This window comes from Urtica dioica, chromosome 7, assembly GCF_054948205.1.
Source record: "Urtica dioica subsp. dioica isolate 48M chromosome 7, U.dioica_male_clone48M_v1_H2, whole genome shotgun sequence".
In the NCBI taxonomy this organism is placed as follows: domain Eukaryota; kingdom Viridiplantae; phylum Streptophyta; class Magnoliopsida; order Rosales; family Urticaceae; genus Urtica; species Urtica dioica.
Window position 1 is genome coordinate 42,236,481 of NC_142762.1, and position 17,374 is coordinate 42,253,854.

The 17,374-nt window shown below is 36.8% G+C and overlaps 2 protein-coding genes across 2 annotated transcripts; both read left to right on the forward strand.

Moving 5' to 3' along the window:
• The first annotated feature begins 852 nt into the window (after positions 1–852).
• On the forward strand, positions 853–6,473 carry LOC149391743 (glutamate receptor 2.7-like). The gene is made up of 5 exons (XM_089620046.1): positions 853–1,141; positions 2,968–4,298; positions 4,388–4,700; positions 4,795–5,201; positions 5,478–6,473. Exons 1-5 carry the CDS (start codon positions 853–855, stop codon positions 6,294–6,296), a joined length of 3,159 nt encoding a protein of 1,052 aa, XP_089476172.1. The 3' UTR covers positions 6,297–6,473.
• A 5,001-nt stretch (positions 6,474–11,474) lies between these two features.
• LOC149391744 (glutamate receptor 2.6-like) lies at positions 11,475–13,048 on the forward strand. The gene is made up of 2 exons (XM_089621346.1): positions 11,475–11,977; positions 12,361–13,048. The coding sequence occupies exons 1-2, from the start codon at positions 11,499–11,501 to the stop codon at positions 12,626–12,628; spliced, it is 747 nt and encodes a 248-aa protein (XP_089477472.1). The 5' UTR covers positions 11,475–11,498; the 3' UTR covers positions 12,629–13,048.
• Positions 13,049–17,374: the final 4,326 nt, after the last annotated feature.

Below are 17,374 nucleotides of genomic sequence, written 5' to 3' on the forward strand. Positions count from 1 at the left end.
CATCTGCTTCTTCGGCGACGCGATTCTTACGTCCTCGACGCTCGCGATGTTCCCGATCGCTCCGTCGATCTTACCTCCCGTCGGACTCTCCGTCACGGCGGCGAAGGCGAGGAGATCGACGGAGATTCGGGACTCTCCGTCACGCTACGGCGACGAGGAGGGCTTCCTCGCTGGAAAGGTTCGTCGGACTTTGCCTCCGGCGGCGGTGCCGGCGTTCTTCTTCGGAGTGATGAGTCCGAAGTTGCAGAGAAGAGCTCTTGGAAAAATCTGGCGGCGGTGCCGGCGTTTTTCTTCGTTCTGTGGATTATTTTTTTTTTCTTCCTATTAGAGGTGGCTATTTTGCCTAACCTAATGAAACTATGACTATTTTGCAAAAGCCATAGTTTTGAATTGGCTAGTTCATGCCATTCTTGCAGTAAAAAAAAAATTGAACTTATACAAATTTTTATTCTTAGTATTATGAGAAAATTATACATGAACTGAACTATATTATTTTTTATGTTTGAATAATTAGGTTATAATTTTAATTGAAGGTAATCTCAGACTATCTCAAACAGTTCTCGTATATTTATTTGGATTTGGTCAAAGATAATACCCAAATAAAGAAATAAAAACAGAATAAAAAGATGAAAGAACTCTAGTCTGCGTCTGGTGAAGAGCGACTTCGTACGAGTTACTATATATACATATATGTATGTTTGGTATATGCATGCAATCAATGCTCTTATCTGGAGGACAAAGAAAATACAAGAGAAAAAAAAAATGTGGAAATTTACATAATAAATATACAAGTCCAAATGCCAATCAATCAAATCATTATCAATTTTACGTAGAAAAAAGGGTGGTACTGAAATGAAGATGAAGAAGATTGAAAGTGCTTATGATGGTTTGGCATTGTTAGCGATGACGGTGATGATGTTGGTGGTTTCATGTCCATGCACGGTCAAGGGTCAGAGAACAGTTCTGAGGAATGTTGACGTGGGCTTGATTCTGGACACGAAGAGCTTGTTTGGGAAGATGGGACTAAGCACAGTCAAACTCGCTCTCTCTGATTTCTACGCTTCAAACACTCATTTCACAACAAGGATTGTCCTTCACTCCCGGCACTCCTCTTCCGAAGTCGTCGACGCAGCTGCTTCAGGTATATATTATATTTATAACTATGTGTCGTAATTAAATCTGATCTCTGATTAATTTTTTATTCATTATTCAATTCTACTTTCGTTTGATATATCATCTATAATTAGTTGCTGCCTCTCTTTTGTTATTATTATTTTTTTTTTCAATCCTGTTGTTGCCTATGGTTAATTACTGTGTATCTTGATAAAATAAATTAATTTATTTAATTTGCCTCATGAACTCAAGTAAAGTCCTCATGATTAAGACAAATTAACATTATATATACTATATATACATATTGATTAAGACAAATTATCATTATATATACATATACATATATATATATATATAGAGGGACATGAGGTAGAATCTAAATTTAGGGGCTAAAGTGAAAAAAAATAAATTAAGATTAGTTTATAAATTTTCAAGATAAAAATACGATAAAAAATAATATATAAAAAAAAAAATTGAGGGAAAGTTTAACCTTATGGTGAGTTTTAGTTGGCTCCGTCCCCTTACTCGTATATACAGAGAAATTGATATTATAATTTATAACTAGACCGTTGAAATTGATATTTTAGGGCCGATCAAAACGTTGGCTACATGTTGATGTTAGTCGATTTCAATAAAAGATAATCTAGTAATTTGCTAAATGAATAATAAAGTCACGCCATCATCCGTGGTTAGATTTGAAACTTAGGTGAAACATTGACTAGATTGAAATAACAACGTTTAAAGTGGCTTAGTCCGACTAATTTTTCATAAATTTCTAATATTAGTGACTTACTAGTAATCGATAGAATGAAAAATTGCTTAAAATAATTTAATGACTATTCTCCATAAAAATTATGGCCATGAAAATTACTTATACAGATTTATAATTGTGTTACATAGTATTCAGGATTTTGTTTCCTACAGCTATCAAATTAATCGCTAAGTTGCTGAAATAATTTAATGACTATTCTCCATTAGTATGATAGTGTAACTAGCCAGAATGACATACGGGTTTATAATTGTATTTGCTAGTATTATTTCATGAAATAATAACGTCAGGATTTTGTTTCCTACAGCTATCAAATTAATCGTTAAGTTGCTAGCTGCGATGATACTACTCCTCTCAATACCAACTACTAGGCATATCGATTATATCTAATCTTTTTTCGAGAAAAAAAAAAAACCAATCTATTATTTCTGCAAGTATGATATAGCTTTTTTATTTTATAAAATGATATTATAGCTAAATAGCTAGTCAAGATTTGCAAAATAGTTATATTTTTATTAAAGTTAATAAAACAACTAGATTTACCCAAAAAAAAGTATAAATATCATATTCCAATTAATTTTTAATTTTTCAAACGCTAATTTTTTTTTTAAATAATAAATTAATTATATTTGACAATAAAAATTGTAATAACAGCTTGAATTGGACTATTTTGCGAAGAACTTAGAACTGTAGCAATTTTTCTAATCAATTGTTTCCAAGCAATTATTTCGTATAATTTATATATATATATATATATATATATATAGTTATACATATATGACCGATCCAACCCGTAGGTAATATAGACAATTGGTTAAGGCCCCACATATTCCTTTTTCGTTTGGCTATATGTTTAGTAAGGCCTCGTGAGAAAAATTATACAACTCCGCTGATATAGAATTTTACTGAATATTTTTTTATATTATATGTGGTTGAGTTTCAAATATTTCCATATTCCAAATGCTCGAATATAGATTTATCATCATGAAAAATATTATAAAAAATACATTCAATCCTTTACTTTCATGTTGCTTGAAATTCTAATTTTTTTTTTTTTTTTTTACTTTTCTAATTTAACAAAACAGCTCTAGACCTGATAAAGAACACAAAAGTCCAAGCCATCATTGGGCCCCAAACATCAATGCAGGCCAACTTCGTAATTAACCTTGGAAACAAAGCCCAAGTTCCGATCATAACGTTCTCAGCAAAAAGCCCAACACTCGCTTCAATCCGAAGCCCATTCTTCTTCCGCGTCGCGGCGAACGACTCGTCGCAGGTCAGAGCTATCGCCGCCGTCGTGAAGGCTTACGGATGGCGACAAGTCGTTCCGATCTACGTCGACAACGAGTACGGCGAGGGCGTGATTCCGCACCTCACCGACGCGCTCCAATCCGTCGACGCGCGCGTGCCGTACCGGAGCGTGATTCCTCCGGAAGCCTCCGACGATTTCATCGCAGCCGAGCTCTACAAGCTCATGACGATGTCTACGCGCGTCTTCGTGGTCCACATGCTTCCGGATCTCGGAGATCGGATCTTCGCCGCGGCGAAGAGGATCGGGATGATGAGCAAGGGCTACGTCTGGATAGTCTCGGACGGAATCGCCGATTTCTTCAGCTCGCAGAATTCGACCGTGATCGAGACAATGCAAGGCGTGTTGGGCGTGAAAACTTTCGTTCCGAGGAGCGACAGGCTCGAGAGCTTCGTCGTCCGATGGAAGGCCGAGTTCCGGAGGGAGAATCCGACCGTGGTGGACGATACTCCGATGGTCGTGTTCGGGCTCTGGGCTTACGACGCCGTTTTCGCGCTAGCCACGGCGATCGAGGAGACGAGCGAGACCACTGCGAAGTTCGGCTTCAAATCAACGACGAGTAGCAACAGCTCTCAGAACTCGACCGATTTGGAATCGTTGTCTGTGTCAAGAACCGGTAAGAAACTCGCCGAGTCGCTTTCGGGCGTCAGGTTCAGAGGACTCTCCGGAGTCTTCGAGCTCATGAACGGCCAGTTACAGACGCCAAACTACGAGATAGTCAACGTCTTCGGAAGCGGAGAAAGAAGGTTAGGATATTGGACGATCAACGACGGACTGACGAAAAAGTTGCGACCGAGAAACAAAACGACGACATATTCGGCTCGGAACACGAGTTTGGGACTTATCATTTGGCCTGGAGATTCCACTTCCCCTCCGAAAGGTTGGCAGATTCCGACGAACGATAAGATTTTGCGGATCGGAGTCCCGGTGAAGACCGGTTTCCAGGAGTTCGTTAAGGTGTCGATTCCGTTCTCAAACGACACCGTATTTGGTTACACAATCGACGTGTTCAAGGCCGTCTTGGGAGTCATGCCATACGCTGTCCCGTTCGAGTTTGTTCCCTTCGAGGGAACCTATGATAATCTTGTCTACCAAGTATTCGATGAGGTATAATCTATCTATATGTATATTTAATCTGTTGTATTACTACGTTTGATGAAATACTTAATTACCTGGTTTGGAATTTGATTGATCAGAAATTCGACGCCGTTGTTGGAGACGTGACTATCAGGAAAGATAGATCATCGTTGGTGGATTTCACGTTACCGTACACAGAATCCGGAGTATCAATGATAGTTCCGATCAAAGACTACAAAAGCAGGAATGCTTGGGTGTTCCTGAAGCCATTGACGGGGGATCTTTGGGCAACGATTGGTGGTTTCTTTGTCTTCATCGGGTTTATGGTGTGGGCTCTTGAGCATCACAAGAATAAGGATTTCCAAGGCACTGCAATCGATCAGGTCGGAGCAAGCCTCTGGTACTCCTTTTCTACCATGGTTTTTGGCCACAGTATGTACTTCTATCCTATCGCTCACAAACTTTGATTGCAAAGAATAATTCTCTTGCTTGACTTGACTGGGTGATCATGTATCTTGGTTTAAAGGGGAAAAAGTGGTGAGCAACTGGGCAAGGTTTGTTGTGATAATATGGTGCTTTGTGGTGCTAATCCTCATCCAGAGCTACACGGCCAGTTTGACTTCGCGTCTAACTGTTCAGCAACTTCGGCCTGTGATCAACGACGTGAACCAGCTGTTGAAGAACAGAGAAAATGTGGGGTACCAGAAGGGTTCCTTCGTCGTTGACATTCTGAAAGATTTGGGATTCAAAGACGACCAACTTAAGATCTATAACTCTAAGGAAGAGTTGTTTAGTCTCTTTGAAAACGGAACAATGAAAGGAGGCATATCTGCCGCTTTCGACGAAACCCCTTACACCAAGTTGTTTCTCGCCAAACACTGCTCCAAATTTACCATGGTCGAACCTACATTCAAAGCTGATGGCTTTGCATTCGTGAGACCTCTCTCTCTCTCTAGATATTTACCATAATTTGTTTTAGTTGCAATCAAATATCACGGGGTTTCATCTTTAGAATTAGCCGACGATGAAATGAATAACCAATGACTTTATGTTATGTCTTCGTTGTGAAATATAACGTCCCTTCAAGATGGTGACTTATAGGGATTACTCGTATTGAGTCGAACCACATCTTTACTTGCATATAAAGATCTCAAATGACCTTGTGTCTCTTGTTTGATATGAAATCTCTGACATGTATTTATGGTACAGGCTTTTCCCAAGGGCTCGCCTCTAGTTCCTGACGTTTCAAGGGCAATACTGCAAGTGACAGAGGGACAACAAATGAAGGACATTGAAGCTGTATGGTTCAAGAAACAGCCGACTTGTCCAGACCCGAGCACTCTGTTGTCGTCTGACAGACTTAGCCTAGAGAATTTTTGGGGTCTCTTTCTCATCGCTGGCGCGGCTTCTGCGGTGGCTTTTGTCTCCACCATTGCAAAGTTCTTCCACAAGGAGAAACACATTTTGATGCGCCCCAGACCCATGTGGATCAATATAAGAGACGTTCTCATAGAGTTCAGCCGATTTCACGAAAATGATCAAAGAAACGGAGCTCAAGCCGCAGTCGATCTACAAGAGCCAAACGGAGCTCCAGTCAGAGGCGTTATACAAGATCCAAACGAAGCTCAGGACAGAGGTGTTGTACAAGATCCAAATGAAGCTCGGGACATAGGCGTTGTACAATATCCAAACGAAGCTCAGGACAGAGGCGTTGTACAAGATCCAAACGAAGCTCAGGACAGAGGCCTTGTACAAGATCCAAATGAAGCTCGGGACAGAGGCCTTGCACAAGATCCAAACGAAGCTCAAGACAGAGGCCTTGTACAAGATCCAAATAACGAAGCTCAGGACAGAGGCGTAGTACAAGATCCTAATGAAGCTCAAGACAAAGGCGTTGTACAAGATCCAAATCACGAAGCTCAGGACAAGATCCTAATGAAGCTCACGACAGATGACAATGGTGCAAGCTCAAGTGATGCTCAACCAAGTCATGAAACTGAAATGATAGTTATTACCAATGTTCCATAAACCCACAAAATTCCATCTTTATTTCTCTTTTATGTGCATAGCGTAAAGCCATGTTTTCAAATAATAATTTCTTTCAAAATTTCTGTTAATAATCCACATTTCCTTTAATTTGTATCAAAATGATTTGTGGTTTGTAATTGTAGTTTGTCATTTATAAATTGTGGTTTTAAATATATATATATATATATATATATATATATATATATATATATATATATATATAACTATTATTATGAGGTACAGTGTTATGCTACTAGTTTTTGTATGCACTTTTTAGCAGTCAATAATTTAGGAAATCAGAATGTACCTACAGCAGATCAAACTGCATAAGCTCTACTAAAGGCCTCTCTGTCAGTAGATTCCTCAAGCTGAGAGACAAGCTTCAAGTTGATAAACCACCCTTCAGCTTGACAAGGGATGTTTTAGTCATTGCTGACTACGTGAGGAACAAAGCAAAGCCAGTCAAACAAAGTGAGTTGGCCAATACTTTAACAGCCTAGCGTAATTGCCAGGAATAAAGATTTATGTTACAATTAGTTAGAACGTTTGTATAATCTCAACAATGTAATCTATTCTATTCAATCTAAATGAAAAACAAACACATATATAGTTTTTTTCTAAATCTAATGCTCTCAATTTATTTCTTCCGCTAGTTTCATATGGTTCTTACCAATGTTTGATATACCCAAAAATCTCGCGAAATTCCATCTTGATTTCTCTTTTATGTGGATACGGATGTTCGAAAAGTCATATTCAAAAGAAGAAAAAAAAAATCAAAATTTGTGTTGACGATCAAGGTTTCCTTTAATTTGTTTTAAAATTATTTGTGATTCGTAATTGTAATTTGTACATTTTTTTTATTTGTGGTTTTAGTTGCTTTTAATTTTATTATGAGGCTCGTTGTTGTGATAATTTTTTAAAAAAAATTATATGCATTTTTTTCAGTATAGTGGTCAATACTTTAGGGAAACTTTTGTCGAAATTCAGATAGTTTTCAGATAAACCGTTGAATTACTCGCCTGTTTGGTAGTTAACTCAAAAAGTTTTTGTTTTCTATTTTCTAATTTTTGTAGTTGTACTGAAAAATTATTTTGCAGTTGTTTTTAAAAAGCTGTTCGGTACAGTTTTCATTTTTGTTTTTGAGAAATTGAAAAAACTGTTTGGTACAGTTTTCATTTTTGTTTTTGAAGGAGAAGGAGGAGAGAATAGAAGAAATTTTTTTTACAAAACACCTTTTATTTGTTTTCAGTTTTCTTTACTCTTTTACAAAACAACTTCAAAATTTTTTGAAAATTTTTTCCGAAAAATTAAACCAAACGCAACTTTCACTTTTTATTTTCAATTTTTTTATCTCAAAAAGTCAAAAACACGAGGGAATCGAATCGTTACCTCAAGGGTGTCCTTCTTGGCAGCGACAGTCTTCTTCTTCCTCCCGATATCAACACCGTAGTGTTGGAGGTACCATTGCTTGAACGGAGCAGCGTCGACTTAGACGATAGCACCTTTCACGAGATTCTGAGTTCGGACAACTGAAATCAGTAACATCGATCATTCATTTTGTTCGAGAGCTCCCAATTTACCAAGATGGAATCATGTTACTGGACAGTACTAGCTCTCAATACATGGAGTAATTGAAACACAAATCACGCAAGGTTTAAAGCCAATGAAATGAAAGAATCTGAAACCTATAGCCATTAGCTAAACAAAACTAGCATGTTTCATTTAAAAAAAAAAAAAACAAATTTCATCTTCGCATTAAACACTCTCTGATCCTAGCTTTACTTAGGCAACGATTAAGATAAAACTACCAAAGCTTATGCATATTACCCGCAATTACGTTCCGGATTGATAACATAATCGGTGTTAGGCCCGTATAGCCGAACTGTTACAGCCACATCATTTCCATTCTCTTCCTCCACATAACTTTCAACACTGCAGCAAATTAAACTCCTAATGATAACAAAGAGCTTCATTGATTTTGTCTTGTTCTATCTCTTTCAACGATTGGCTTACCAAATCAAAGTAAAAAAAATAACCCAAAATCCACACCAACAAAACAAAGAATCTCAATCACCAAACCCTAACTCTTCAAAATCAACACTTAAAGATCTCAACAACAAGCAGATAGTCAAGAGAGAAAGGTAATAAGACTAACCAGAGTAGGTTTAAACTGCTTCAATCTCTGCAACTTTGGAGATGAGAGATGAGATTGGGTGATAAGTGAGGGAGATTGTCGCAGGAGAGACAGATGACGAGATTTTTGGGGGAGCAGCGACCTGGTTCGCTGAGTGACCTTGTTGGTCGCAGTTGAGTGTACACATCAACGTAAACGACTTTTCCATAAACAACACAGCAACTAAGTAACATATTAAAGAAAAATAAAATTTCAAAACTTACTCCACGTGTGGTGGTCTTTGATCCTACCTTAGAAGTTGCTTTCCTTATTTGTATTACTAAGTTCTAATCCTCCTATTGTTTGCTAGTTTCATTGAGTTATATATCACAACAGATTACTAAAACCAATCAATTTAATAATCAAAATTAAGTTCTAATCAGATAAAGAAATAAACAGAACATGCTAATTGGAATATATATATATATATATATATATATATATATATATATATATATATATATATACACACAAAAAGTATTCAAAACTTGGTATTAGTCCATTAGCATTCAAAACTAAAAATTGCTAATAAAAAGGCTATACAGTTTTGTCAAGATGGAGTAAATACATAGTCAATAACAGAAATATATAAATCAGTCAATAGTGCAGAAACTAATCAAAGTTACCACCATAGTCCAGATATGGGATTCAGTGTCAAGTACATAGTTTTGCATCAAAATGACAGTAATGTTATTCTTTCATGGATGCTCTAGATCAATCAGTAACACCGACGGAGACACATAGACGATAAGTCAAGAGAAAGAACGCATAAACTAATCAAACTTACCACCATAGTCCAGATATGAGATTCGGTGTCAAGTACATAGTTTTGCATCAAAATGACAGTATTGCTATTCTTCCGTGGACGCTCAAGATCACTCTGTATCACCGACGGAGACAAATAAATAATAATTCAAGAGAAAGAACAAAGAAATTTCTTCAATACACTTTGCTCTCTGAATTGCATATAAATTACAACTTATTTATGGACAATTTTTCTTTCAGGTTATTGCAAAATCTTAAAGATATTTCCAAAAGTACCATTTACCAACCAAATTAGTGCCCTGTACACATATCACATGACATAAAATTATTCTAAGAAATTTTTACTCCAAAGACAAAATTATTTCCAAGAATAATTTCTTACAAACTTAATCACAGCATCAATAAGATTATTCTAAGAAAAAGAAAAAGAAAAACCGATGTAATATATTTCATATGTAATATTTATATATAATTTCAAAGAGATGCAATGTAACCAACAAAATAATATGTTCAAAATAAACCTCTCACAAGATCACATTAATCCCAGATATATATCTTGCGTTGAACTTGCGTTGTAGAAAGTTTTCGCCGCGGCGAAAATCACATGGTGCCGCGGCGACGGTTCTACAACGGATAGTGTTAACGTTGTGGGAAATCTGAAATTTAAGTTCTTCTACAACGCTTTACAAAAGCGTTGTAGAATCACCCAGATTCTACAACGCTTATCCAAAAGCGTTGTAGAAACACCTGGATTCTACAACGCTTAGTCATAAGCGTTGTAGAAACACTAAGTTTCTACAACGCTTATGTTAAGCGTTGTAGAATCCCTAGTTTCTACAACGCTTATGTTAAGCGTTGTAGAAAGTGGGTTGTATAATCCATCATTTGTAGTAGTGTATTTGAATAGTACAGGTAATAATCCTTTGCTCCGAACCCACAAACAAAAAATAGAGCAAGAAAATTGACAAAGCCCCAAAGTGAACTAGGTCGAACTCTTCTGAGACCATGAAACAAAGGAAAAACGAGGATTCGACCAAGATAATCAGAGGATTGCAACAATATTCAATATTCGTCAATCAAAAAACACTAAGCTAAAGCCCCAAATCTGACCTAGGCTCCCTCAGAGGGGAAGGAACCCCTAATTTCTACCGATGAAAAAAAAAAAGAGAATACAAACACGAGTGATGATTTACCTCTGCAATACTTTCAGCAAGCAATGATTTACCTCTCAAGCTCGAAGCCCCAAGTCTATCGAATCTCCGTCGAGCTTTTCGACCTAAGAAGACACGAAGTCTATCGACGAAGATAAGAATTTTGGCCTCTTGAACTCACTCCGACGTCAAACCCTAGAAATTGCTCACTAACAAATCCGAGAAAAATATTAGAGAAAGGGTGACTCTGGAAAGATACGAGATGAGAGATAGAGAGAGAGCATCTGAAGGTTACGAAGAGAGAGAGAGAGAGAGTGATATACGAAGATGAGAGAGATGATTTATTTTTCTTACTTAGTCAGTTTTAGAATTTTGATGTACCGCTTAAAACAAAAAAAATTGTGGGAAATTTCCCTCCAACATCAACAAAATAGTGAAATGTTAGAATTTTTTTATTTTTTTAGTGCTACCACTGCTTCTTTAGATTTGGCTGTAGTGAAAGGTGTTAAATTTTAGTGGGAAACTTCCCTCTATTTTAAAGTGGTGAAATTTTGATAATTTTTAATTTTTTTGGGTATTACCACTACTTCTTTATATTGACTGTAGAGAAAAAAAGGCCATTAACTATAGTTTTATATTCGACTAGAGTCTAATATAGGCAAAAAAAAAAAGTGACCGTAGTCTATCTTAAAAGACTTCGTTAAAAGGCTAAACTGAAGTTAAAAAAAAAAAAAAAAAAACTGTAATTGTATCCCATATTTCTGGTAGTGTAAGCTCATATTCGGTGCGATATGTCGCACCGGATACTCATCCGGATGACTAAAAATTTCACTAATATTTAGTGCTATTCGGTGCGACTATGTCGCACCTAATATTAGATTGTCGCACCTAAAGGTATTGGGTGCGACATTCGTCGCACCTACTACCTTTACGTGCGACAATCTAAATTTAAAGTAGATATTCACCACAAAACCTAAGTGACAATAGCAATGTCCAGGTATATTCGTAATTCGTGCCAGAAATAATTAATGAATAACAACCCCGTTGAATTAAGTCATGATCAAAGTTTATACAATAACGTATGCCTAATACATTATATATATCTTATCCTTGATGTTTGGCTTGTATAATTTTCAACTGACAACTAATAAACTAAATACAGCTGTGGACCTGATAAAGAACGAGCAAGTTGAAGCGATCCTGGGACCACCGTCATTGAGGCAGGCCAAATTCATGATCGGATTGGGCCAAAAATCTCAAGTACCGATCCTATGGTTCTCCGCCACAAGCCCGTGTTTGACCTCAGACACTTGGAGTCCGTACTTCTTCCGAGCCGCCATTGATGACTCGTCTCAAGCTCCAGCAATAAGCTCTCTGGTTGAGGCCTTCAAGTGGCGCGAAATCGTGCCCATCTATGCCGACACAACCTACGGCGAAGGACTCATTCCATACCTCATTGACTCACTCCACGCAGTCGATGCTCGCGTGCCGTACCAGAGCGCAATCTCACGATCTGCCACAGACGACCAGATCAAGAAAGAGCTTTACAAGCTCATGACCATGCAGACCAGGGTTTTCGTGGTCCACATGTGGTATGTAAAAGTCATAACTAATTAAATGGTCAAATATTTACCAAAGGTGATCATGTATTACTACTTGTTGATTTTCTTTATATGATAATATTACTTGTGAATAGGTCTTCTTTTATTGAGGTGTTTAAAGTCACAAGTAACACTAGGACAAAAAAGATTTTTAGAGGTTTTAAAGTCGTGTCTAAAAGAACACGTCAGTGTTTAGAAGCGAGAAACAGGCGCGATTTTTCTCGCGTCTATGCCTAAGAAATGAGGACATGAAAATACACCTGCCAAATGGTGGGAGAAGAAAAAAAGCCGCGACAAGAAACGAATCACGTCTATAAGTTTATTTATTTGCTACTTTTTTTTTCTTTTGACCTCATGATTGCGGGGCATTACAGGTACGATCTCGGAGCTCGAGTATTTAAGAAAGCGAATGAGATTGGGATGATGAAGAAAGGCTTTGTTTGGATCGTGACAAACGATTTCGCCGATTTGTTGGGGTCGTTGAATTCTTTGGTGGTGGATTCCATGCAAGGAGTTTTGGGAGTGAGGACCTATGCCCCGAGGACCAGGAAGCTCCGAGACTTCGAGGTTCGATGGAGGAGGAAGTTCTGGCGAGAAAATCTCGAAACTTTCGAGGAAGAGAAACTGAACGCCATGAGCTAGAGGGCATACGATTCTGCTTTTGCCTTGGCCTTCGCCGTTGAGAAGGTTAGGGAAAATGCAACCAGCTTTGTCTTCAAAACCGGAAGTACTATTGGCTCGACCGATCTGGACTCTCTCGGAGTATCTCAAACGGGTCCGAGGCTCATCGAAGCCCTAGCGGATCTCCCTCTCGTCGAAATTTCGGCCGAGCATTCTCTACGCTGATAGCGTGGCTCAAATCTGGTCTGACCTCAAAATCTTCCTTGCTGAGTCATTCCCCATTAAAGATCTTGGGCTCTTACGATATTTTCTAGGCATTGAGGTCTCTCGTTCCTAGAAATGTATTTTTCTCTGTCAACGCAAATATATCCTAGACATTGTTAATGACTCGGGCATGCTTGGTTCTCGACCATCCCCTTTTCCAATGGAACAACACCTTCATTTAATGCCCAATGATGGGACTCCTCTTCCCGATGTGACAATTTATCGTCACCTTATTGATCGGCTCTTATATTTAACTGTGACTTGACCTGACATTCAATATGATGTCAACACTCTTAGCCAATTCCTACAAACTCCAAATTATACTCACCTCAACGTTGCTTATCGCGTTCTTTGTTATTTAAAAGGCTCCGTCGAAAAAAAGGACTTTTTCTTTTTTTGACAAGCTATTTCATTGTAGTTGGGTATTCTGACTCAGATTGTGCCGGTTGTCCCCTTAGTCGACGTTCTACCACCGGATATTTCACCATGTTAGGTGATAATCCAATCTCTTCGAAACCCAAGAAACAACCTACTGTCTCTCGATCTTCCACCGAAGCGAAATATCGAGCATTAGCAGCAACCACCGCTGAATTGCAATGGCTTAAATTCCTTCTTAAAGATCTAGGGGTTCATCTTATACTCATATCACAATCCATTGTACGGATAATCAATCAGCCATTCATATCGCTGTAAATCCCGTTTTTCATGAACGTACAAAACATATAGAAATTGACTATCATTTTGTTCGTGAAAAAATTACGTGCGGCCGCATTTCACCTTTTTACATGCACTCCAACGACCAACCCGTTGACCTCTATACCAAGCCACTTGGAGCTGATGCATTTGATCGACTTTTAGCAAGAGGGACGTCATTGAAATTTCTCCTCCGATTCCAAGGAATTTCTGTAAGTCCTCGAAATGGAAATATTATATTTTATATCATAATAGGTTAAGTCAACAATATATATCCCACGGGATATTAGTTTCTTAATTTAGCTTTAGTTGTTAGCTTTATCAAGTCAAATCGTTTTTCATTTATTTACGATTCTGAACGTTATTCTGCTGTTTTTTTTTCCTTATTTTATGGCATCAATTGTACTTGCTGTATATATATATATATATATATATATATATATATATATATATATCTTCATTTACTAATAAAGTCATTCAATTCAAAAGTAAATTAAAAAAAATATATATATTCAAAGGTCATCCCAATGTTAAATATTACCAAAAAAAAATTTCAAATAAGAATAAGAGGTTATATTGTATGACAAGCAGCCCGATGAGGCGATGACAATTATATTTATATTAAGGATAAATTACATAAATGCCCCCTGAACTTTTGACTATTTAACAACGTGGTCCCTACTTTTATTTTTCTTACAGCGTCGCCCTTGAAAACTTTGACAATCTTACAAACTTAGTCCTTCCGTCTATTTTTCTCAACAATCCATCCATTTTTTCCCATGTGATTGACATGTGACTATTTAAACAGGGACAGAATTGTAAAATAACAAAAAATATTGATTTTATTATGATTTAATATTATTAAAAATTATTATTTATTATATAAAAAATATAAATAAAAATAAAATAATTATGTAAAATATGAATTTTTAATAAAAATGAATTGTAAAAATGAATTATTATTTATTATTAATTTTCTATTATCATGAAAAAAAAGTATAATGGAAATGTATAAAAAAAGTATTAAAAAAAGACAACAAACAAAATGAAAAATGAAATTTTTTAATTTTAATTTATTAATTTTAAATATAAAATAATTAAATAAAAGATATATAGGTAATTTTAAATATTCAAGTTATTACACAAGTTAAAATAGACGGAATATACTCCCAAAATTTGACGGAATGACTAAGGTTCCGTTTGGAACCCGGAAAATAGGAGGGAAAGGAAAATGGAAATCCCTCCTATTTTACTTAGGTTGTTTGAATTGAGGAAAATATGATAGAAAAAAATATGATGGAAAATGCGAAGGAAAGTGTATAACTAAAATGAGGATTTCATTTTCCTTCGAAAATCAAATGGAAAATTAGAATCTCTCCACATTTGTCTATGAGGGGATCACATTTGTCTAGGGTAAAAATGTAAAACTTTTTAAAAATGGGTAAAAAATGTAAATAAAAAAATTTAAGGGGGGCTAATTAAAAAAATCATGGTAAAAATGAATTTTTTTTTTTTTAAAAATGGGTCAAAAGTGTAAATTTTTTAGGGTAAAAATGTAAAACTTTTTAAAAATGGGCAAAAAATGTAAATAAAAAAATTTAGGGGGGCTAATTAAAAAAAATCATGGTAAAAATGAAATTTTTTTAAAAAAAATGGGTCAAAATTGTAAATTTTTTAGGGTAAAAATGGGCAAAAAATGTAAATAAAAAAATTTAGGGGGCTATAATTAAAAAAATTCATGGTAAAAATGAAATTTTTTAAAAAAAAATAGGCCAAAAGTGTAAATATTTAGGGTAAAAAATGTAAAAAAAATTTTAAATGGGCAAAAAATGTAAATAAAAAAATTTGAGGGGGAGGGAGCTAGAGCCCACCCTGGACTTGAGTTAGCTCCGTCCCTAGTCTCATCGTTACTTTCCCGTCAATTTTCACTCATATTTTCTATGACTTTCAAACACAATTAGAATTTTGACTTTTTCTATTATTTTCTCTTACATTTTCATTTTCTCTATTATTTTCGTTTTCTCTCTTATTTTCCGGGTTCCAAACGGAGCCTAAGTTTGTAAGATTGTCAAAGTTCAAGGGCGACGCTGTAAGAAAAATAAAAGTATGGATCACGTTGTTAAATGATCAAAAGTTCAGGGGGCATTTATGTAATTTATCCTTATATTAAATCAGCCGGTCACGATGAACTATAATTAAAGTTGGACATCTAATGGCAAATACTACTGTTTTCCTCGGTCACAGCGAGAACTTTTTAATAAAAAATTTATGGTTCCTACGTTTAAAATAATAATAATAATAATAATAATTGGTGAGACATACATATATATTCGCAATTACCAAACAAATAAAATCAGATCATTTATGTCTTCAATTTATGACACAAATAATTGGATGAACTCTATCTGACTTAGAGAGTTAAAGCTGACCACGTCGCCTAATTTTCTTCTCCTTTCCAACTACACAGGACTGGTTATGCCACCAATACATCAATACAATTAAATACACAAATATATATATATATATATATATATATATATATATATATATGTGTGTGTTGGTTTTGGAAGCCCAGCAACTCTTTTGCCGAAGCCCATCAGTTGATGCCCACTGGGATGAAGATCAAGAGGCGTCAGCTCCTAGGTGTTGTGCTCTGTCGTTTAACCTAAACGACATCGTAGCGCATAAAGGAACATAAGCCGTTGATCTCACCTGATCTGACGGTCACAAGCATCTCTTCGGGATCGCCTATCTCTTATAATGAGCTCGAGACCTTTTGTTCGAGTCATTACGTCATGTTCGAATACTGTGTTAGGGTTTTCTCTATTCTTCTTCTCTCTCTGAGTGGTTTGTTCTTGAGCGATCGGCTTGATCGTGTTTCTTGTGTGAAACTGGTAAAAAGAATTGCCTGTGATTGAGAGTGTGAGGTTGTATTCGTGAGTTTGAGAGATTGGTGATCTTGAGGGTGTAATCGAGACGAAGCTAGTACAGACCGAGTTTCTCCCACGAAGCTCAACGTGTACGTAGATCTTTTTGGATCGAAGCACGGGAAAAATCTGGTTGTGTCTTTTTCTTTTTCAGTACTTTACTTTCTTGCACAAATCCGAGTAGTTATTTTTAGGTCATCTTTGTGTCATAGATTAGGGCTAAATACAACAATGGTATCAGAGCCTTTTTTCTCTCGTAGACTCGTGTTCTTCGAGCGATCCTTGCCCTAACCCTAGTTTCGCTGGATCCTAGGGTTTTCTTTGTTTCTTTGGTTGATCTGTTTTTATATCTACTGTTCTTGTGTGTTAAGTACTCGCTCAGTTCTTGCTGGATTGCTTTTGTGTTTGTTTCTTTGAATCCCAAGCTCTAGAGAATGGGGATTGGACGATTGGAAATCTCTGCTTATGACGGAAAGACTGACTTTGGAGTATGGAGCACCAAGATTCGAGCCCTACTCTCTCACCTCAAGGTGGTGATCGCCCTCGAGCCCAAAGAAGAGCTCTGGTCTGAAGATTACAGAAAGAGGAAGGCGGAGATTGATGAAGAAGCCTACAATCTCCTCATTCTCAACCTCTCAGATGGCGTTATCAGAAAGGTATATGGAAGTAAGACTCCTCTTGCTCTTTGGGGTAAACTTCAGACCATGTTCTCTAACACTAGGACAAAATACGTTATCCGGTGCGACGAATGTTGCACCCAATGCTTCAAATGTCGCACCTAATAAACTTTTAGGTGCGACAGCGTCGCACCGGATAACCCGTCGCAGAAGGTATTGGGTGCGACATGTCGCACCTAATAAGTCCCCCTTTAGGTGCGACACTT

Bases quoted from the DNA above. Each gene is read 5' to 3' on its own strand.
- LOC149391744 (XM_089621346.1), top strand. From the start codon at position 11,499: ATGTTTGGCTTGTATAATTTTCAACTGACAACTAATAAACTAAATACA. The intron at 11,978-12,360 runs GTATGTAAAAGT...GGGGCATTACAG, and splicing joins GTTTTCGTGGTCCACATGTG to GTACGATCTCGGAGCTCGAG.
- LOC149391743 (XM_089620046.1), top strand. From the start codon at position 853: ATGAAGATGAAGAAGATTGAAAGTGCTTATGATGGTTTGGCATTGTTA. The intron at 4,701-4,794 runs GTATGTACTTCT...CTTGGTTTAAAG, and splicing joins TACCATGGTTTTTGGCCACA to GGGAAAAAGTGGTGAGCAAC. The intron at 5,202-5,477 runs GTGAGACCTCTC...TTTATGGTACAG, and splicing joins AAGCTGATGGCTTTGCATTC to GCTTTTCCCAAGGGCTCGCC.